The following is a 16917-nucleotide window of genomic DNA, read 5'->3' as shown; positions in this document are numbered from 1 at the left end:
AAAACAAAAACTTATAGGAAACTTCAAAAAAATCCACATCCTTGAACATAAAAGCTTCAAGAAAGTATCATTTATTTCCAGGGAGCAGAATCACAGATGAGCAGACAAACAGCATTGATATAAAAACTTAAAAGCAGAAGAATGAAAAAAAAAACAACTCTTATGTTTCAGGAAAGTCTCAGATGATGATCTTCTGCAGCAGACCTTCTTCTGAATCACTTCCCTGCTGATGTGGAAACAGGCATGTGCAGACAAAGCTGCAGCCTTGCTCAAAGCTTAGCGGGGAGTTTTGCAATGACTGAGCCCACCTTCAGGATGCAGACAGTCATTTTAAACCACACACCTTTTTTTCAAAACGTCACCTGAAAAGGCAGATGAATTATCCTTTTATTTATTAATGGTTATGTTTACCTAACTGTGGTCAGAACTGCAGTTCCAACATAGAAACTTCAGCCCTTCATAAAACTAAACATTGAAACATTCTTTGTGTCTAAATAAAAGTAAAAAATGTCTTTTTAGAATAGATGAAGAAGCTAAACTGATAGAAAAAAAACCCCAGTAGAATTCTATAAAATGTGGAGTTTATAAATGTTTATACTCGTTTCTTATTTAAAAACGAACCTTTTGTGAGTGATCCACTTCCTGTTCGTTCTGGTCATTTTTGGGTAAAATATAAAAAAAAACGGAGAAAGGCAATAGAAAATATTTTTTGCTTCATGTCAGACGTTTGTACGAATTTTTGAGTTTAGATGCTCATAATGAACTGAAGCTTCATGTTCAGCCCCTCATGTTTTATTTATCAGGAAATGATTGGTAAACCTAAATTTAAATGTATTCTGTATGTGAGCACAGATGACGCAAGGAGGAAAAAGTAACAAAAAAATGAACTATTTTTCACATAAAAGCTGCAAGAACTAAAGCAGTGGAGGGTAATTGAAGCACTAGATTAAAGCCACAAACGGCATTGTATGGCCCACACGTGCTCCCTCCTTTTGACTCAGCCTCACTGGCTGCACACCCCCTCAGTGACAGGGGTACTGCCACTTATTTTTTCATCAGCTGGGGGCGATGAACAGGTCGTAATTTTTAGAAGAATGAGCAGAAGTAGATTTTTGTATTTTCGTGGTGACAGAGGCATTTTTTCAACCACACCCACATTCCTAATATGTTCCTATCGTATGTGATTTCCTTTTCTTTCAGCTTGAGCCAACAATTCATTTATTAAATGTAAAATCTACAAAGCTTTATTTCTGACATTTTTTGACCAAAATGATGCTCCAGGAGTTAGAAGGTGATAGATCAAAATGTCTTTGGAGTTTAAATTTGTACTAAATGTGTGTTTTTTTTAATTCAAGACGGTGGCCTCTTCCTGAGGTCAAAGGTCAACAAAACTTTGGCTGTGGTTGTAGGCTTGACCTGGCAGCGTGTGTGTAAAATTTTGTGAAGATTGCTCCAAAAAGTATTTTTTCCAACCAACACTGTGTGAAAATGTAAAAAAAAAACACTAAATTTCCCACTTTGGCATCAAACAGCTGCCAAGTTATAGGTCCTGTTGCCATCCCATAATAATTTCAAAACTTCCTTTGGATATCCCAGACGCGTGTGTCTTGGTTTTGATGCTGTATTGTTTTGTTTGAGCCCCATAAGAGAGTTTGGCCCTTTTCCTTTTCCCCCTGCTGTGATGGCATCTTTTTTTTGGCAATGTCTCCTGTTCACATTTTCACTTACAGGTGAAGTGAGAAAACCCTGTGAATCCAGGACTGCTGTGGGACATACATATAAGGATTGCAGGGGGATTTGGTTTTGGACACATCCATGTTTCTGTTTGAACTTTTTGGTCAACAAAGTCTGAATGACTCTCAGAGCACAGAGATGTTTGACCTTCCCGCCTTCGGTCGCTCGTCTGTTGGGAGTGTTGCTAAAGTCGGATGTCTGGCTGAAGGTCCACAGAGAAGTGAAAGAGCAGTTGTCAGTAGTTTCTTCGAGGGAAAGTCTGTCATTGTGCTTTGTTCCTGTGAATACCTTCCCCTTTTGCAGCAACAATTGAAAAAAAAAAATCAAGACGTGGCCCGTTTCCCCACTTTCACAGAATAAAAGTCAACAAACACAGACGTCCTTTTATAGGAAAATTTTAATAGTTATTTAATGTTCTACATTTTACAGTAAATATACAATTACAAACTTGGCTTAGTTATAGTACTAAGATCACTAACTGATCTTTAAAAAAGAAGAAAAAAAAAACAACAACAGAAAAAATCAAAGAAACATTAAAAAAATGAAAAACAAATTTACACTTCATATCACAAGCCTGATGCAGGTCCTTCACTCTGGACCGAATAGCGAACATACACTTCTCTCAACGCTGAACAGACGCTGGGCTTCAGTTTCAAACACAACCTTACGGTAACAGAAATACCATAGCATGTGCAAACTGTACCAAACGAAAACTTCCAAAGATGGGCTTTTCTGGATACTCGGCCCAGCGGGGGGCTCGAGTACGGGTTTTTACTTTTTTTTTTGTTTTTTTTTGGAAGACGAGGAATTTCCACTTTTTGCATCACATTTAGTGTCCAATCAAACTAAGAGATATATCTGACGAGATTGAAATGAAAAGGCTGCAGCAAAACATCAAAGACATTTAAGAGCCCACTATTAATTGTGATAGTAGTGTTTCCATTTTTTTATTAGGAAAAACTAAGACTTAGCGACTGCAAGGTGGAAAAAAAAATAAAACAGAGACGGAGAAAAAGGAAAAGAAGGAGAGGCTCTTTGTGGTTTCACTTTGAAAGTGATTGAAATGAAACAGGAAGGTTTGCAGGACGAAAAAGATGATACAAAGATCTATGATTAAGACAGTGTTGCACACCAACGCCCCCCTCCCCCCGAATGTCTTTGAATATTTACGTTCACTTAAGTGCAAATAAGTGAGTGGAAAGGAATGGAGTCCAACGAGGAGGCGGTTACACCGTCCTGAAAAAGACCCGAGCACTCTCACCGAAACTGTTGGACAGTCCGGATGAATCCTCGTCTCAGACCGCGGCGAAGGTCGTGTGTGAAGCGGCATGAAAATGCCCTAAAAGTATCATAGTTTAAAACAAAACAAAAGCTTATGCCCCCCTAGAAACACCTCGGTGCAGAACAGCATCAAAGCGATAATGAGGAAGGAAGAGATTCTCCCTGTCGGCTCAACTCTTGAAACCACGGCGATGCGGCTGTTCGCGTAAATCAGAGGTCAATGGGAGATCATTTTAGGATGGAAAAGCAAAGAGAGGAATGAGGAGGTGAGTGGACAGTAAGAAGTCAAACATCATTTAGTGTCGATAAAAAGAAAAAAAACAGACGCAAGTTCAAAGGAAGTCAGACGGCATCAGTCACATGAGAAACAGGACAGCAACAGGAAGAAACACAGATTCACAAGAAACTAGACATTAACAAGGACTTGTAGTTTACCAGTTATTTAGAAGAAAAACTCATTTACTGAACAGCAATTGGTCGAAATATGGCACAAAAACGAGACAGGAAAAAGCTGGCTTTTCTCACTCCATTAAAAGAGGTTTCGCTGCTACATCCTTCAGCAAACTCAGGCAACCGTCCTAAAAATGAGGGGGGAGGGGAGGGGAGGGGGGGACTCCACAAGCTCCAACAGTCATGACAGAGCTTGCATGGACTCCTCATGTGGTGATGGATATGTAGAGATGCAGAAAAAAAAAAACCCAAACTATCCTTTAAAAGCACAAACAATAGCTGCCACACCAATGCAACCATGCTTCGCTAGAAGTACCTTACTGTACCACTCGCTGTATAAATATACTGCATGTTTTTTATTTCCAATGCTATCCTGAAATACACCTGAATATAATGCATACCCATTTAAGCTCATATGACCAGAGGGGAAGGAGGGGGGAAAAAAAACCAAGATTTCACTGAGGAATACTGACAAACGTAGTGGTTTGGTTAAATAACGTAGAGTAGCATCACGGCTGCCGCAGGAAAAAACGTTTCTTTGACGTCCTTCAGAAACGTTTTCTTGCAACGCCCTTTTGAATATGAACCTACAAGATTACAAACATCTGGACTAAGGAAACCTCAAACGTGCCACCTTATTGTTTGATTTTAATAAACTGCGCCCTTGTCTGTCCTGCACTACAAAGCCTAAGTACCTCTTACTTAGCATTAAATTAGAATAGCATAGTCAAGTTTCTTTTTAAACCTTAAGTTGTACAATATTTCCTCACGTTATTCAAACTTTTGATATGTTCTTAGCAGTAACTGGAATAATTATTGAATGGAAGCTGAATAAACAGCTCCAAATCCACATTTAGATATTACAACAAGCATTTATAAAAATCAATTAAAAATGCTGATAAAACAATGACTGTAAGTTAACAGCTGGAGGCATTCCCTCTTATTTATTGCGATAATTGAACCCCCTCCGACAAATACCCGCATAGCAAATGCATTTTCTAATCCCCACATGTACTCTAAAATCTGTTAAGGTTGCAAATCTTTTTTTTTTGTATTTTTCATGTTTTAATCCTGAAAAAGGCCTCACCTAAATATGAATCCCCACCAACAGCAGACTATAGTCTGGGTGGGGACCGACGCCAGCTTTCAGTGAGGCGGATCTTCACGCCTTTAAGACAAACGCGCTCTCGCCACCGATGTTTTGAATGTCTGCAAAGGTATCAAGATGTGACTCTACATAGCCTTTCTCTTCCCTCTGGTGTTTTAATGTTTGTCTGACAAAGGAAAGGAGGAGGAGATGTCACGGTCACAGCGGGAAAAATATTCAAAGTCAACGTACAAAACATCCCGTGCAAAGAAAGCTATCCGTTTGTGCCTTTGGAGGTGAAATGACACAAACTCGGATGTCTTGTACGTTGAACGAAAGGAGTGCCTGTGAGCATGGCATCGCCGCCTCCTTTCTCACCTCCACCTCCCACGACGATCCCTTTAAGCTCCATCTGCGAGGGCGGTGTCCGCCGTGCATACCCCCACGTATTTGCTCGTTTTGTGTGATGACAGCAGTAAGTGCCTCTAAGTGAGCGCACACAACAGGAGCCCCTGTGCGTGTGTATGTGTGTGCTGTTGAGTCTGTTACTATTAACATTTGTACAGATTTTGCCCGCGTTACAAAAGTGACCCAAAGCGCCCCGAATGTCCTCCAATGTTGGCGAGTCACAACATGCCAGCCTGCATAGTATGTAGCATGAAACGGGGGGTGGGGGGGTTCTCTGCAGAGTGTACTAGGTACAACATAGGAGTCAGACAAGCTGAATGATGCTCGGTAAGCACTCTTAGCACAAACTAACACTCAGGTGAAGACAGCTGGACTGACAGCCAGACAAGAACATGCTGGAAGACACATGAGAGCCAACTGAAAAACCAGGCGGGAAAAAAAAGACTCGAAAGGAAAAAGGGATGAACAAAAGGGTAGAAAAACCGAGAAAACAAATATGGCTAATCGCAGTAAACAGAACCAAAAAACCAAAACAAACCCCACAAAATAAATGTCCTATTAATGTCAAAACCCTGTGCTGATATCCTGTTAGAAAATTTGGCAGCATTAGTCTAAAGTCTTTCCAGAGACTAATGAAGATGACGATGAAGAGTAAGTGCCCTATGGATTCCAGCCAAACTGAGCAGCAGCAACAGGCAGGACCACAAATAGCCCAACACAATGCAAATGGGAGCGAGCAACGCCTGTGATGGTTTGAGTCCTTCTGGAGTTCCAATGACAGACAGCATGAGGACATCAACATAAGAAAAAAAAGAAAAAGAAAAAAAAAAATTGGTAATGAATTGTAGGCAAATGAACAGAAAAAAAATGACAAAGTAAAAGCAGCTTTAAAAAAAATAAAAAAAGAGAATGTCGCATCATAACAATAATAGTAAAGTGGCTGTTGCACTTTAGTTTGTTCTTGCAGACACGTGCCGAGTTCTCGTGTTTACCACTGGGAGCTCGTGTAAGATCTAAGCAGTTGCATATGATGGTGGACTCCAGATCTGGAGACAAAGAAGAAAACATACACAGGTAGGTGATTGATTTGAAAAGGCTGCACGGGTAGATGAAGGAAGAAAGGAGAGAAGGAAGGAGGAACTGGACAGAGATGGAAGGTAAAGCCTTAGTCACAACTGCCCTCATGGGTGGATATGGACTGTTTGAGGGCAAAAATAAACAGGGCACACAGGTGGCCTGCACGAAATATCAAGGTTGTAGATCGCTCAGTAAACAGGTGGAGAGAAAATGTTCATGCACATTTTTTTCTCCATCCATGCTCCAGGCAACAGGTTGTAGTGAACATTTGTAAGGGTGAAGTAGATGAGACGCAGGCGTGTTTTTTCATCCTGTCAGAATCCTGTGGACTGTGTAAGGCCCGTAGTGCTTTTCACGTGATAAGTGTGCGCTCCATGTGTGCAGCTTGACTGTTAGAAATTAGGAAATTAGACGATTAGAGTGTATGTACTGGTAGTCTGTGTGGACATCCTATGGGCACTTGCATATCGCATGCAAACCCCCTTACTGGGGCAGTACTGAAACCGTACTGATGACTAGCGTGCGTAAGGACACCGTGCCACGGTATTGACAGTACGTTATATACCTGCAGCACCCCCCTACCCGCACTGATCGATGGGACTAAGGCTTAAAGAGTCATAAGTGGGAGAGACAAACAAGAGGATACTTACACAAAGGGCGGGCTCTACCAGTGAGGTGGTACGTAGCTGTAACCAGGTGTCCCTTGGGGCCTGTAGGTTGGCACCGTAACTTGATGTGCTCCAATCTGGGGGTGCTGGGGTGTTGTCAACAGGGTCCCTTAAATCACCAAAGTAAAATACATTTTAAGTTAAATGGTCGAAAAATGACCATCCTAAGTCCTTTGACTTCAAAAGCTAAGTTCACATTAAAGCATCAAAGGTACTGCTTCCAATGAAAAGTCAATATAGTCAAAATAGTAAATCCGTGTTTCGGATTACTTGCGTTCAATAATGGAAGTGCCAACTGTTTAAGAATTGATCCTGGAGGAGAAATTAATCACTGTGGTTTGTGCCCAGTCGGCTTTGAGTCTTATATATATTTGAATAGAACTGTGAGAGAAAAAGCCTGGAGCGAGATTTGCCCTGATTCAACATTTCATACAAAGCCTCTTCCAACTATGAGAACATGCTCTAGTAAAATGATAAATGGTGAATACTTGTAGAACACTTTACAACCTCTGACAAAAAGACAAACATCTGATGGACAGTTGGTCATACCTGCACTCATGGCCATAGTTGTTCCAGCCACCATTCCCATGGCCGCCATGCCATTGTTGCGAGGTGCGGGAACGGGGACAGGGGCGGGGTAGAGCGCTGTGGAGGGGATGCTGTTGGGCTGCACCACGGTGGTGTGATGGATCACATGGGGCTGAGCTGCGTACACTGGCTGAGTGTAGTAAGCTCCCTGTGAGGTAGAAACACATGAGAGGGTTTATGGAGTAGGGTTTTATAATAACAGATGATGTAAAAGGTTATATTATTCAGATTTAATTATTACATTTACTGAAACTTTCAGTAAAATGTGCATTTTGTTGAAAAAGCTTCAACCACAGAGACACACGGCTACCCACACAGTACAAAAGTGATTCCTACAACTTCTGCAGAAGAACAGCCTCACCTGTGCGTAAATGTTCTGCTGAGGATAGGCACTGCGGATGGGGTACATGGCTGTCGGGTACGGGGTGGGCGTAGGAGTGTAAGGAGGAGGTGCTCCATTTGACTGGGTGGGGGATACTTTGTATGGAGTTCCTGCTGAAGTATACCCTAAAACAAATCAGAAACAAATAATTAAACAATAAGTATAGGTTTAATTAGGAATCTCACAAATACTTCACAATTAAAAAAAAAAAGATGATGTTTGGTAAACTTAGAGTGAAATAATGGCAGTCAGGTAGATCTGGATAATACGGGTGTGATGTAGAAAACCAGGTTATTTCTGTTAAATGTGTGTCTGTTGAAACTTGTTGAAGGATTTGTGAGGAACCCTAAAGTTAATCGCATTAGTTGATGCGGATGATGACAATGGACCAGATTGGAGAATGAGAATGAGAAAGGATGGAGGGATGGAGGAGATGCAGACCAAGTGATGTTGTTGGTGTGATTTTAGAAGTCTAAGGAGGTGTTAAGAATGACAACCAGACTCTATTAACATGGAAGGTGGGGGTAACTATTGAGTTAATGATAGAGAACAGCTATTAAAAGGGCCTACATAATGCTTTCCTTAAGACTTTCAGAGTAAACTAAATCCATATATATGATAATTTATTACTTTTGGCATACTAAGGAATATTTTTTACATGAAATATGAGTCATTTTAGGATCTTTCATTTTCTTAACTACTCATTGTTTTATCAGGGCCTGTTTGGATGAACAAAGAGCTGATATCTTGGAGATGGGAAATGTTTTTAGATCAGTGAATGGGTAATTTCCCACGACACACCTGACCATCTCCCACGGCACACTGGTTGAAAAACACTGCTCTAGCTCCAGTAGTAACATTCTTCAAGCCCCTTCAAACGTTTATGCAATTATTGTAAATACAATGGATTCTGAAAAAAGCGGCTTTGCACCATTATGTCATATCGGCACACAGCCGATATGGAAAGCTGCTTTTCTCCATGTCAGAATTAGCAGATTCACAATGATTGTGTGAGCGGCCAAAACTGGAATCTCAGATAACGTGTGTTATTTAGAAGTAGCCTGGAACATCTTTTACATTAAAGGGTAAGTCTCTGACAGGTAAGTCAGAGAAAAATATCAAACTTCAGAGAGACAATCCAGTGAAGGGGTAAAGAATTGAAAGTTATAAGGCTAAGCCAGGTGTCATCAGCAAACAATGGAAGGAAATATCAAATGTGGGTGAGAGATGCATGTGCTTGAGAAAACCTTTGGAGCTAACAGGTATGTTTGTGGTATGAAAGCAAATTTATATATGAATAAAACCATCAGATTCCTAAGGGGAAGTAGAAAAGCATTGAAAAGTGGGGTTTCCAGGAAAGAGCCCTGGCGAGCACCTGCAGTCACTAGGGAAGAGCGGCATCAGAAAACAGTAATAAACCGTGTGCAATCTGTGAGGTGGGACTTAAAAATGTCCAAGGAGATAAATTAAAGTAGGACCCTTCATAAGAGCTTAAGAAATGTTACAGGAGTTCGTCTGTGCTTCTGTCCGTGGACCTCGTCTCTGGCTCGTCCCGCGCCCCCAGCTGTACCCTAGTTCCATCAGGATGAAGCCTGATCTGCTACAATATTCAAACATGTAGTTGTAGAGGTAAATAAGCTAATTCTTCTTTAACAGTCCTGGTACATCGGCTGTCCGTCCTAGGAGAGGATCCCTCCTTCACGTGGACATCCCTGAGTTTTTTCTTTTTAGGTTTGAGGTTTTTCTTTACTGAGAAGGGGGTCAAAAGGCAGGGATGCCCAGTTTAGGTTAGCAATCAGGTATTGTATTTTATAACTGATTTAATGTTTTGTACGATTAGTGAAGCCCGTTGAGACAACTGTGTTGTAATATTGGGCAATATAAATAAAATTGAATGGAAACTGAATTACTTGTTTGGGTTTTAGGTCACATGTCCTATAGATTTAGCCTTTGTTTACTCTTTGTGTCTCAGGAAGTTCTTTTTAATTGCATCTGAATAAAAATTAAAATAAGCAATTAAACTATCTTTCAGGCAATTGCGGATAAACTGGTTCACAGTTGGTAAAGATTCAGATATTAAATTAACAAAAATAAGCCTTCAAATCAAGCTCAGTATTTTTCATATGTATAAAAGGAGAAAATACTAACAGTACACAATAACATTAATGTGTCTGAATTAAAACATTTGCATTTCCAATCAAGTCCACCAGATGGAGACTTGGGCTTTTCTTTGAAGAGGATTTAATCTAAACCAGTGAAACCTGGTAGGTCTATTAAAAAAGACTTAACTAGACAGCTCAATGTTGAGTTTCTCCAAATGGCATCTTTGCTCTGTTCCTATGTGATTCTAAACAGCCACTTCAAATGGATCCAGTTTAATCTTAGATGGATTGTATTTTCTCAAACTGGAAAACTGGACACCTAAAAAGAACATTTATGCATAGAATCTATATTTAAATGAAGACATGCCTTCGGTTGAAAAGCAGAGCTGAAGCATCCACTTTAAAATATTTATTTAATCTGGGTCTTTTTCTTCCTGGCTGTAATACATGGAAGCTGCCACATGGAGGAGCCTGAAGGTCAAACATGCTACAAGCTAGCTGCAGCTGCCATAGATGCTTATGAAAGCCCTTTTCTCACACAAGGACAAGGGAACAAAGAGACGCTGGAGCTGCTCTGGGGCTGAAAGTCTGTACACTCGTCAGTGTGTGCGCGCATGCATCCCTGCAATCACTCTGACATGCACGCAGAGCGCATGGAAGACAATAGAGTGTGAGAATTACACAAATGCCCTGCTGACAGACAACAATTCATCAATGATCTTGAGGAATAATGGACAATAATGAACACATTTATAATCAGACCACTGCTGGTATTTCTGGCAATTGGTTGTCGTTTCAGCAGCCTATAAACGCCACTGAGAGCACAGTAAAAACATAACAACTAGAGCACAGCAGCAACAAAGAGCCTCATGTGTCTGAAGGAACAAAGCAGAGTAAGATTCACCCAAGACGTTCGACATGTAGCTGGATTTCTACCATAAAAACCGACGTCAGGGAGAGGCCAAGAAAGATAAAAAAGCTACAAAGCAGATATCATTCCCATCGGAAATGAAAACTGTTCTTTACAAAGTAACAACCTCATGTCATTTTATCATCAGACTCTCAGGGGATTCTGTACTGTCCTTTGATGTTTAGCTGAAAGTATCAGCCCTTTGTATTGTATAACATAGTCTTAAAGACTCAGTTAAACATCAATCTTTTTGCTTCCTATGGGGACTTTGATGACAAAAAGTGTCCTTAAAGCTTCATCCTCTTTCTGAGTTTTCTAATTGATTCTTTTTTTCACTAAAGCCCAAAACATTTCTGAACTTTCTTCTTGTCTATCTGCTCCAGAGCCCGGCAAAAAAACGTATCTGCTGCGACACACACGGGCGCACATGGCCGGCCAGCTGCTCATTTGTCCTGCACTGATGCCTCCAGGCAGAGGGCTGTATTTTATCCATACTGCCTTGAAGCTGTAGGCTGCCATCTGACTGCACGACTGATAATGATGATACTTCTACTGAACCGCAATGTTTGATGTACAACAAAACTGTAACCTTTTTGGACTCAAACAGATTGAGGAAGCTTGGAAACATGAGCTGATATTGGTTAAATATCTATAATAAATTCAACAAACAGTAATGGATCCTCTTGAAACAAGTGTCTGGTTTAACCCTTGTGCTATCTTAGATGACCCCACCCTTGCATTGACGTGTTCTCCCTACTATCAAAGGTGGATAAAGGTGGAAAGATTTCATGTAAACCATGGACACCAGTGAAGATCACAAATCATTGAAGAAAAAAGGTTCAGAGCACTGTCTAGTGGGTCTAGATGACCCAACTCCCAATTTTAAAGTGCCTAGGATAGCACAAGGGTTACACACAGTAAAATTGTTTGCTCTACTTGTTAGTCAGCTAAATTTACGTATATGAATTTCCTAAATACTCATTTGAGAAGACTTCTATCTAAATGAAATTCAGAATTAAGTGAACACTAAATATAATGTTTTTGTTGGTTGGAGTGTAAATAGCTCAGCTGTGGCAGATTTTTATATTTTTTTCCTGGTCACACACATTGACTGTACATGAGAACTGGAACCAATGGTCCAGCCAAATGAAGTCAATTCATTCACCATTTTTTCTGCAAAAAGTTTGTGATGGAGCCAGATATGGTCAGTAAGCAGTGATCAGTAGTAAAGGCGTTAATCAACAGAAATATGTTCTTAGATAAACAAAAATAAACAAATTTCTGTTTGTAATAATTTTTTTAAAACATGCTCTACCAAACGGTTGATTTGTCACCTTATGGTATAAGTAGCAAAATCAAGCCAATGTTAAATAAAGGGACTGTTTGTCATAAAATCAGTTAAAACAACTTTATAAATAATCCATTACTAAAGAAATATTCATTAACACATCATAAATAATAATTTAAAATACATAATACTGTATAGTTTTGTCTATTTTTGAGTTTATATCAGCTGGTGTGTAAATAAATAAAAAAATCAAGATTATTACAACCAATTCATTTAAAACTCAACAAAAAAAGCTGCAAAAATAACATTAACAACATTTACAAAAGTTTTCTATCATTTTCTTTTGTTTTACAACTAGTAGATAGACAGTAAAACATTCTACAGTGCTAGACCACGACAAAGTCCACATGAATCAGATGCAGATCTGTATGACAGTGATGATGACTCAACAGAGGATCCTGATTATCAATCCTCACATGCAAAGGGCATTGGTGACAGTTCTTTTGAATCCATGGATGAAGAAGAATCTCTTTCAACAAGCAGATCATCTACACTGCCACCTCATAAGAAGAACTGAACAAGCAAACACACGCCATTCTACCCCACCAAGAATAGCCTGTCTCCTCCAATTTTGTTGGAGGAGACAGGCTATTCTCCTGACTCAATATCCCCCTCTAACCCAAGCAAAACCATAAGAAGAATATGGAAGCATGAGGACATTGAGGAATTCAAGGTTCCAGAATCAAGATTTGAGCCTCCCGAGGATGTACTACACACACCCTTCCAATACTTCAAAATGCTTTTCACTGATGAAATGATTGAGCATATTGCTTATGATACAAATCTACAAAGCTAAATAGATCTCTTTGATATGCTGGTGCACCTGTACAAGACCTGTACAGCTAAATCTAGGTGACAGTACAGTCCCCTGTTTGGATACATCATCGACTTGTGTGTCACTAATTCATGGCTGGTCTACAAGAGGGACCTACTGAAGCAAAAACCAGTGTTATTCAAAAGGTTCTGCCTGGCTGTTGCAGACAGTTTAAATAAGATCAACAAGCAAGCAACCATCATTGAGCTCTCTACCACAGATGTGGAAAGCCCACACACTAAGACCATCACGACCAAAACAACAGTGTGCACTACGACAACATGGTACAGCGCCTCTTCATTCTGACAAGCTGGGACGATGAAACCTCGGCCAAAATAGGTCAAGATGTCAGAAATATGTTTTTCTGTGTTTCATTCCAAACCTAGAATCTATTTATGAAATACCATCAAAAGTGAGTCAATATCCAAAATCGTTGTACTGTCAAACAACTTCTAGGAAATATAGATCAAAATTTGCTTTGTTTTAAAAAAGTTCAATGTTTGAGGCATGATAAAAAGAATGGAGACAAATGTCCTTAATATTGAGTGTTAATAATGTCTAAATAAATTGGTTTACATGATTTTTTCAAATATTTGTTGTATCTGTATGAAATTTTGCACTTTTACCATTAAAGGACATCTCAACCGTTTGGTAGAGGTCATTATTTAAAAAACTAAAAGGTCAGTTAAAAAAAACTAAACAGATTGTGGTCACTAATTACCTTAAGCAATAAGAAATGCAAACAAATAATTTTTTGATAGCTTTTTTCTTGGTGGGGTAGTTAAAGGGTTAATGTGGGCACATACGGCTTATAGACAGGTGTGGCTTATGTATGTACAAAATGGTTTATCCTTTAGAAATGTAATGGGTGCGGCTTATGATCAGGTGTGCTTATGCTGATGTGGCCCTCGGTGAAAATGAGTTTGACACCCCTGTTATATACGGTCAATGATCACACATCACATTTTTACCAGGTAAAACAACTCTACAAACACTTGGTAGCATAACAGACTAAGTCTTTGTTTTTTATTTGTCTTGTGTTTAGTCAACAAAAGCAAAGAGTAAACAGTTTTATCAATGGTTTAATCTAAAATGAGAAAAGGTGCATGAGTTAGTGTATTTTGCTCACCTGGTGGATACCCAGGACTTCCTGTTTGATAGATGTTGGGAGTATAGGTGGGGGCCGTGGCGGGATAAGCTCCAGGATAGCCTGTAAGAAGTTGTCAGTTAAGTCGGATCATTTCAGAAAACACTGATTTGCAAGCAAAAGGAAATGCCCAACACAAACGCACACACAGTAAAGGTTATCCTCTGGATCAGGAAGCGCAAAGATGGCGCTCAAGGAGAGAAATATCTGCATCAAAAACAATGTTGGTATAGATTTGGATTTAAGGTAAAGAAACAAACAAAAAATCTAAAAAAATAAATTAAAAAAGTGTGTTCAGAGGGGTGTTCTTTCTGTTAGCTATTACTGGCAGAAACTCTCATATTATTGGTTCTGCAGCTCCACTGTGAAGCAAAGATGTAACAAGTTATAAATGTCTACACCTTCACTGCATGAGGAGGTTGTGCTAAATAATCACACGGTTAAAGAATGAGACCAATTTAGATTAGGGAGGGATACCTTAACACACGGCTCATTTTATTCTGATGACTATTCTGGATTTTTTTTTTTCAATCTAAATTTGTTGCTTCGTTTTTGTTAAGATGTAAAGGATACTAAAGTCTTTAGTAACCTGGATAAGAGCATAGTAAAAGCATGTAAATGATGCATCTACAGGAAATCTTGTGATGGATCTAAAGGTTTGTAACACAACCTGAGAAAGCAAAGGCACATTTGTAAAATTAGATTTTTTTACAATTTAATGGCCCTGAAATCATTTGAATGAAAGATGCAGACAAGAGCCAATAAAGGCATTTTAATCGTCAATTTTTTTGCCATTTTACACCTGCCAAATTCCAAAGCATCAAATCTGGATGGAGTTATACTTGTCAGTTACTTTTTCTAAATAAGTCAAATTTCTTCCTGAAGCTAGTTTATGTGATTAAAAAAGAACTCTTATTTCATAATTTCTGTGTACAGAGAGGGGCAAAAAGGCCTGCAATTTTTATCATAGGTATACCTCAACCATGAGAGACAAATGAGAAAAAATAATCCAGAAAATTACATTCTGTTTTAAAAAGTATTTTGTAAATTATGGTGGAAAATAAGTATTTGGTCAATAACAAAAGTTCAACTCTAACATACTTTGCTATATACCCTTTGTTGGTCATGACAGCAGTCAAACGTTTTCTGTAAGTCTTCACAAGGGTTTCACCAACTGTTGATGGTATTTAGGCCCATTCCACCATTCAGATCTCTTGTAGAACAGTGATGTTTTGGGGCTGTCGCTGGGCAACAGGGAGTTTCAACTCCCTCCAAAGATTTTCTAGGGGGTTGAGATCTGGAGACTGGCTAGGCCACTCCAGAACCTTGAAATCCTTCTTACGAAGCCACTCCTTCGTATCCCGGGCCGTGTGTTTGGGATCGTTGTCATGGTAAAAGACCCAGCCACGTTTCATCTTCAATACCCTTGCTGATAGGAGACTTTCTCTCAAAATCTGACAAAACATGGCCCCATTCATTCCTTCCTTTACACAAGATATGTCGTCCTGATCTTTTGCTGAAAAACAGGCCCAAAGCATGATGTTTTCACCCCCATGCTTTACAATTGATATGGTGTTCTTTGGATGCAACTCAGCATTCTTTCTCCTTGAACACGACGAGTAGAGTTCTTACCAAAAAGTTCTATTTTGGTTTCATCTGACCATAGGACATTCTCCCAAACCTTTTCTGGATCATCCAAATGTAGCTAACTTTAGACGGGCCTGTACATGTACTGGCTTTAGCAGGGGGACACGTCTGGCACTGCAGGATTTGAGTCACATTGTGTGTTACTGATTGTTACTTTGGTACCAGCTCTCTGCAGGTCATTCACTAGGGTCCCCCTGATTTTTGCTCACCGTTCTTATGACCATTTGACCCCACAAGGTGAGATTTTGCAGGAAGCCCCAGATGAAGGGAGATGATCAGTGGTCTTGTCTGTCTTCCAGTTCCTAATAATTTCTCTCACAGTTGATTTCTTCACACCAAGCTGCTCACCTGTGGCAGATTCACTCTTCACAGCCTGGTGCAGGTCAACAATTTTGTTTCTGGTGTCCTTAGACAGCTCTTTGGTCTTGGACATAGTGGAGTTTGGAGTGTGACTGTTTGAGGTTGTGGACAGGTGTCTTTTATATAGATAACGAGTTCAAACAGGTGCCATTAATAAAGGTAACGGGACAGAGGATCCCCTTACAGAAGAAGTTACAGGTCTGAGAGCCAGAAATCTAGCTTATTTGTAGGTGACTAAATAGTTATTTTCCACCATTATTTACAAATAGATTCCTTAAAACTCAGACAAAATGATTTTAGGGATTTTTTTTTCTTATTTTGTGTCTCATAGTGGAGGTATACCTATTATGAAAATTACAGGCCTCTCATTGTTTTAAAAGGGAAAACTTGCACAACTGGTGGCTGACTAAATACTTTTTGTCCGACTGTATGAATAAATTCTAATAAAAAGTCCACTTTTTTCTCTAGATGAAATTCAGACATTTTTCTCTTATTTTTATTAGTCTGATTTGATCCTGCATGATCTGAATAACTGATTAATATATTTTTTTTTATATCAAAAAGGTCATGTCTTAGAGGAATACACAGGACTGGAATGCTTCTCATTGACTACCGCTGAGCCTATTTTGCACTTTAACTAATTTGTTCCTTGAACGAAGCTGCTGGAGAAGCGGGAAGAACACTCGAAGAAAATTTTTCCTGCAGGCAGCAGGAGCTGAGGCAGCATTAAAAGACAAAGACGACATGAGCACAGCCACATCAGCTGAAACGCTCCAGGCTAACACGGTTAGCACATCAATACTAAAGATTCTTGCAAATACCAACAGAGTGAATGTTTTCAGATGCGGAATGAACATCTTTATGACATTTATTGAGCTAAACCCTTGGGCAATCGTCAGGTCACCACTTTCTAG

The 16917-nt window shown here is 39.6% G+C and overlaps 1 protein-coding gene across 2 annotated transcripts in view; it reads right to left on the bottom strand.

The window, feature by feature from the left end:
* Positions 1–2113: 2113 nt before the first annotated feature.
* Positions 2114–16917, bottom strand: part of fam168a (family with sequence similarity 168 member A) — a 44447-nt gene continuing 29643 nt past the window's right edge. For both annotated transcript variants that reach the window (XM_004075741.5, XM_020708379.3), the window contains 5 exons: positions 13979–14059; positions 7655–7800; positions 7255–7441; positions 6688–6814; positions 2114–6006 (listed from right to left, as the gene is read on the bottom strand). In XM_004075741.5, coding sequence (XP_004075789.1) covers positions 6702–6814; positions 7255–7441; positions 7655–7800; positions 13979–14059 — 527 coding nt within the window. In that variant the 3' untranslated portion in view covers positions 2114–6006; positions 6688–6701. The remainder of the gene's footprint in view (positions 6007–6687; positions 6815–7254; positions 7442–7654; positions 7801–13978; positions 14060–16917) is intronic.

The sequence above is a fragment of the Oryzias latipes genome, chromosome 13 (assembly GCF_053564925.1).
Source record: "Oryzias latipes strain Hd-rR chromosome 13, Olatipes_Hd-rR_3.1".
In the NCBI taxonomy this organism is placed as follows: domain Eukaryota; kingdom Metazoa; phylum Chordata; class Actinopteri; order Beloniformes; family Adrianichthyidae; genus Oryzias; species Oryzias latipes.
The sequence above is the reverse complement of the archived record's forward strand: the minus strand, read 5'-3'. Positions and strand labels throughout refer to the sequence as shown.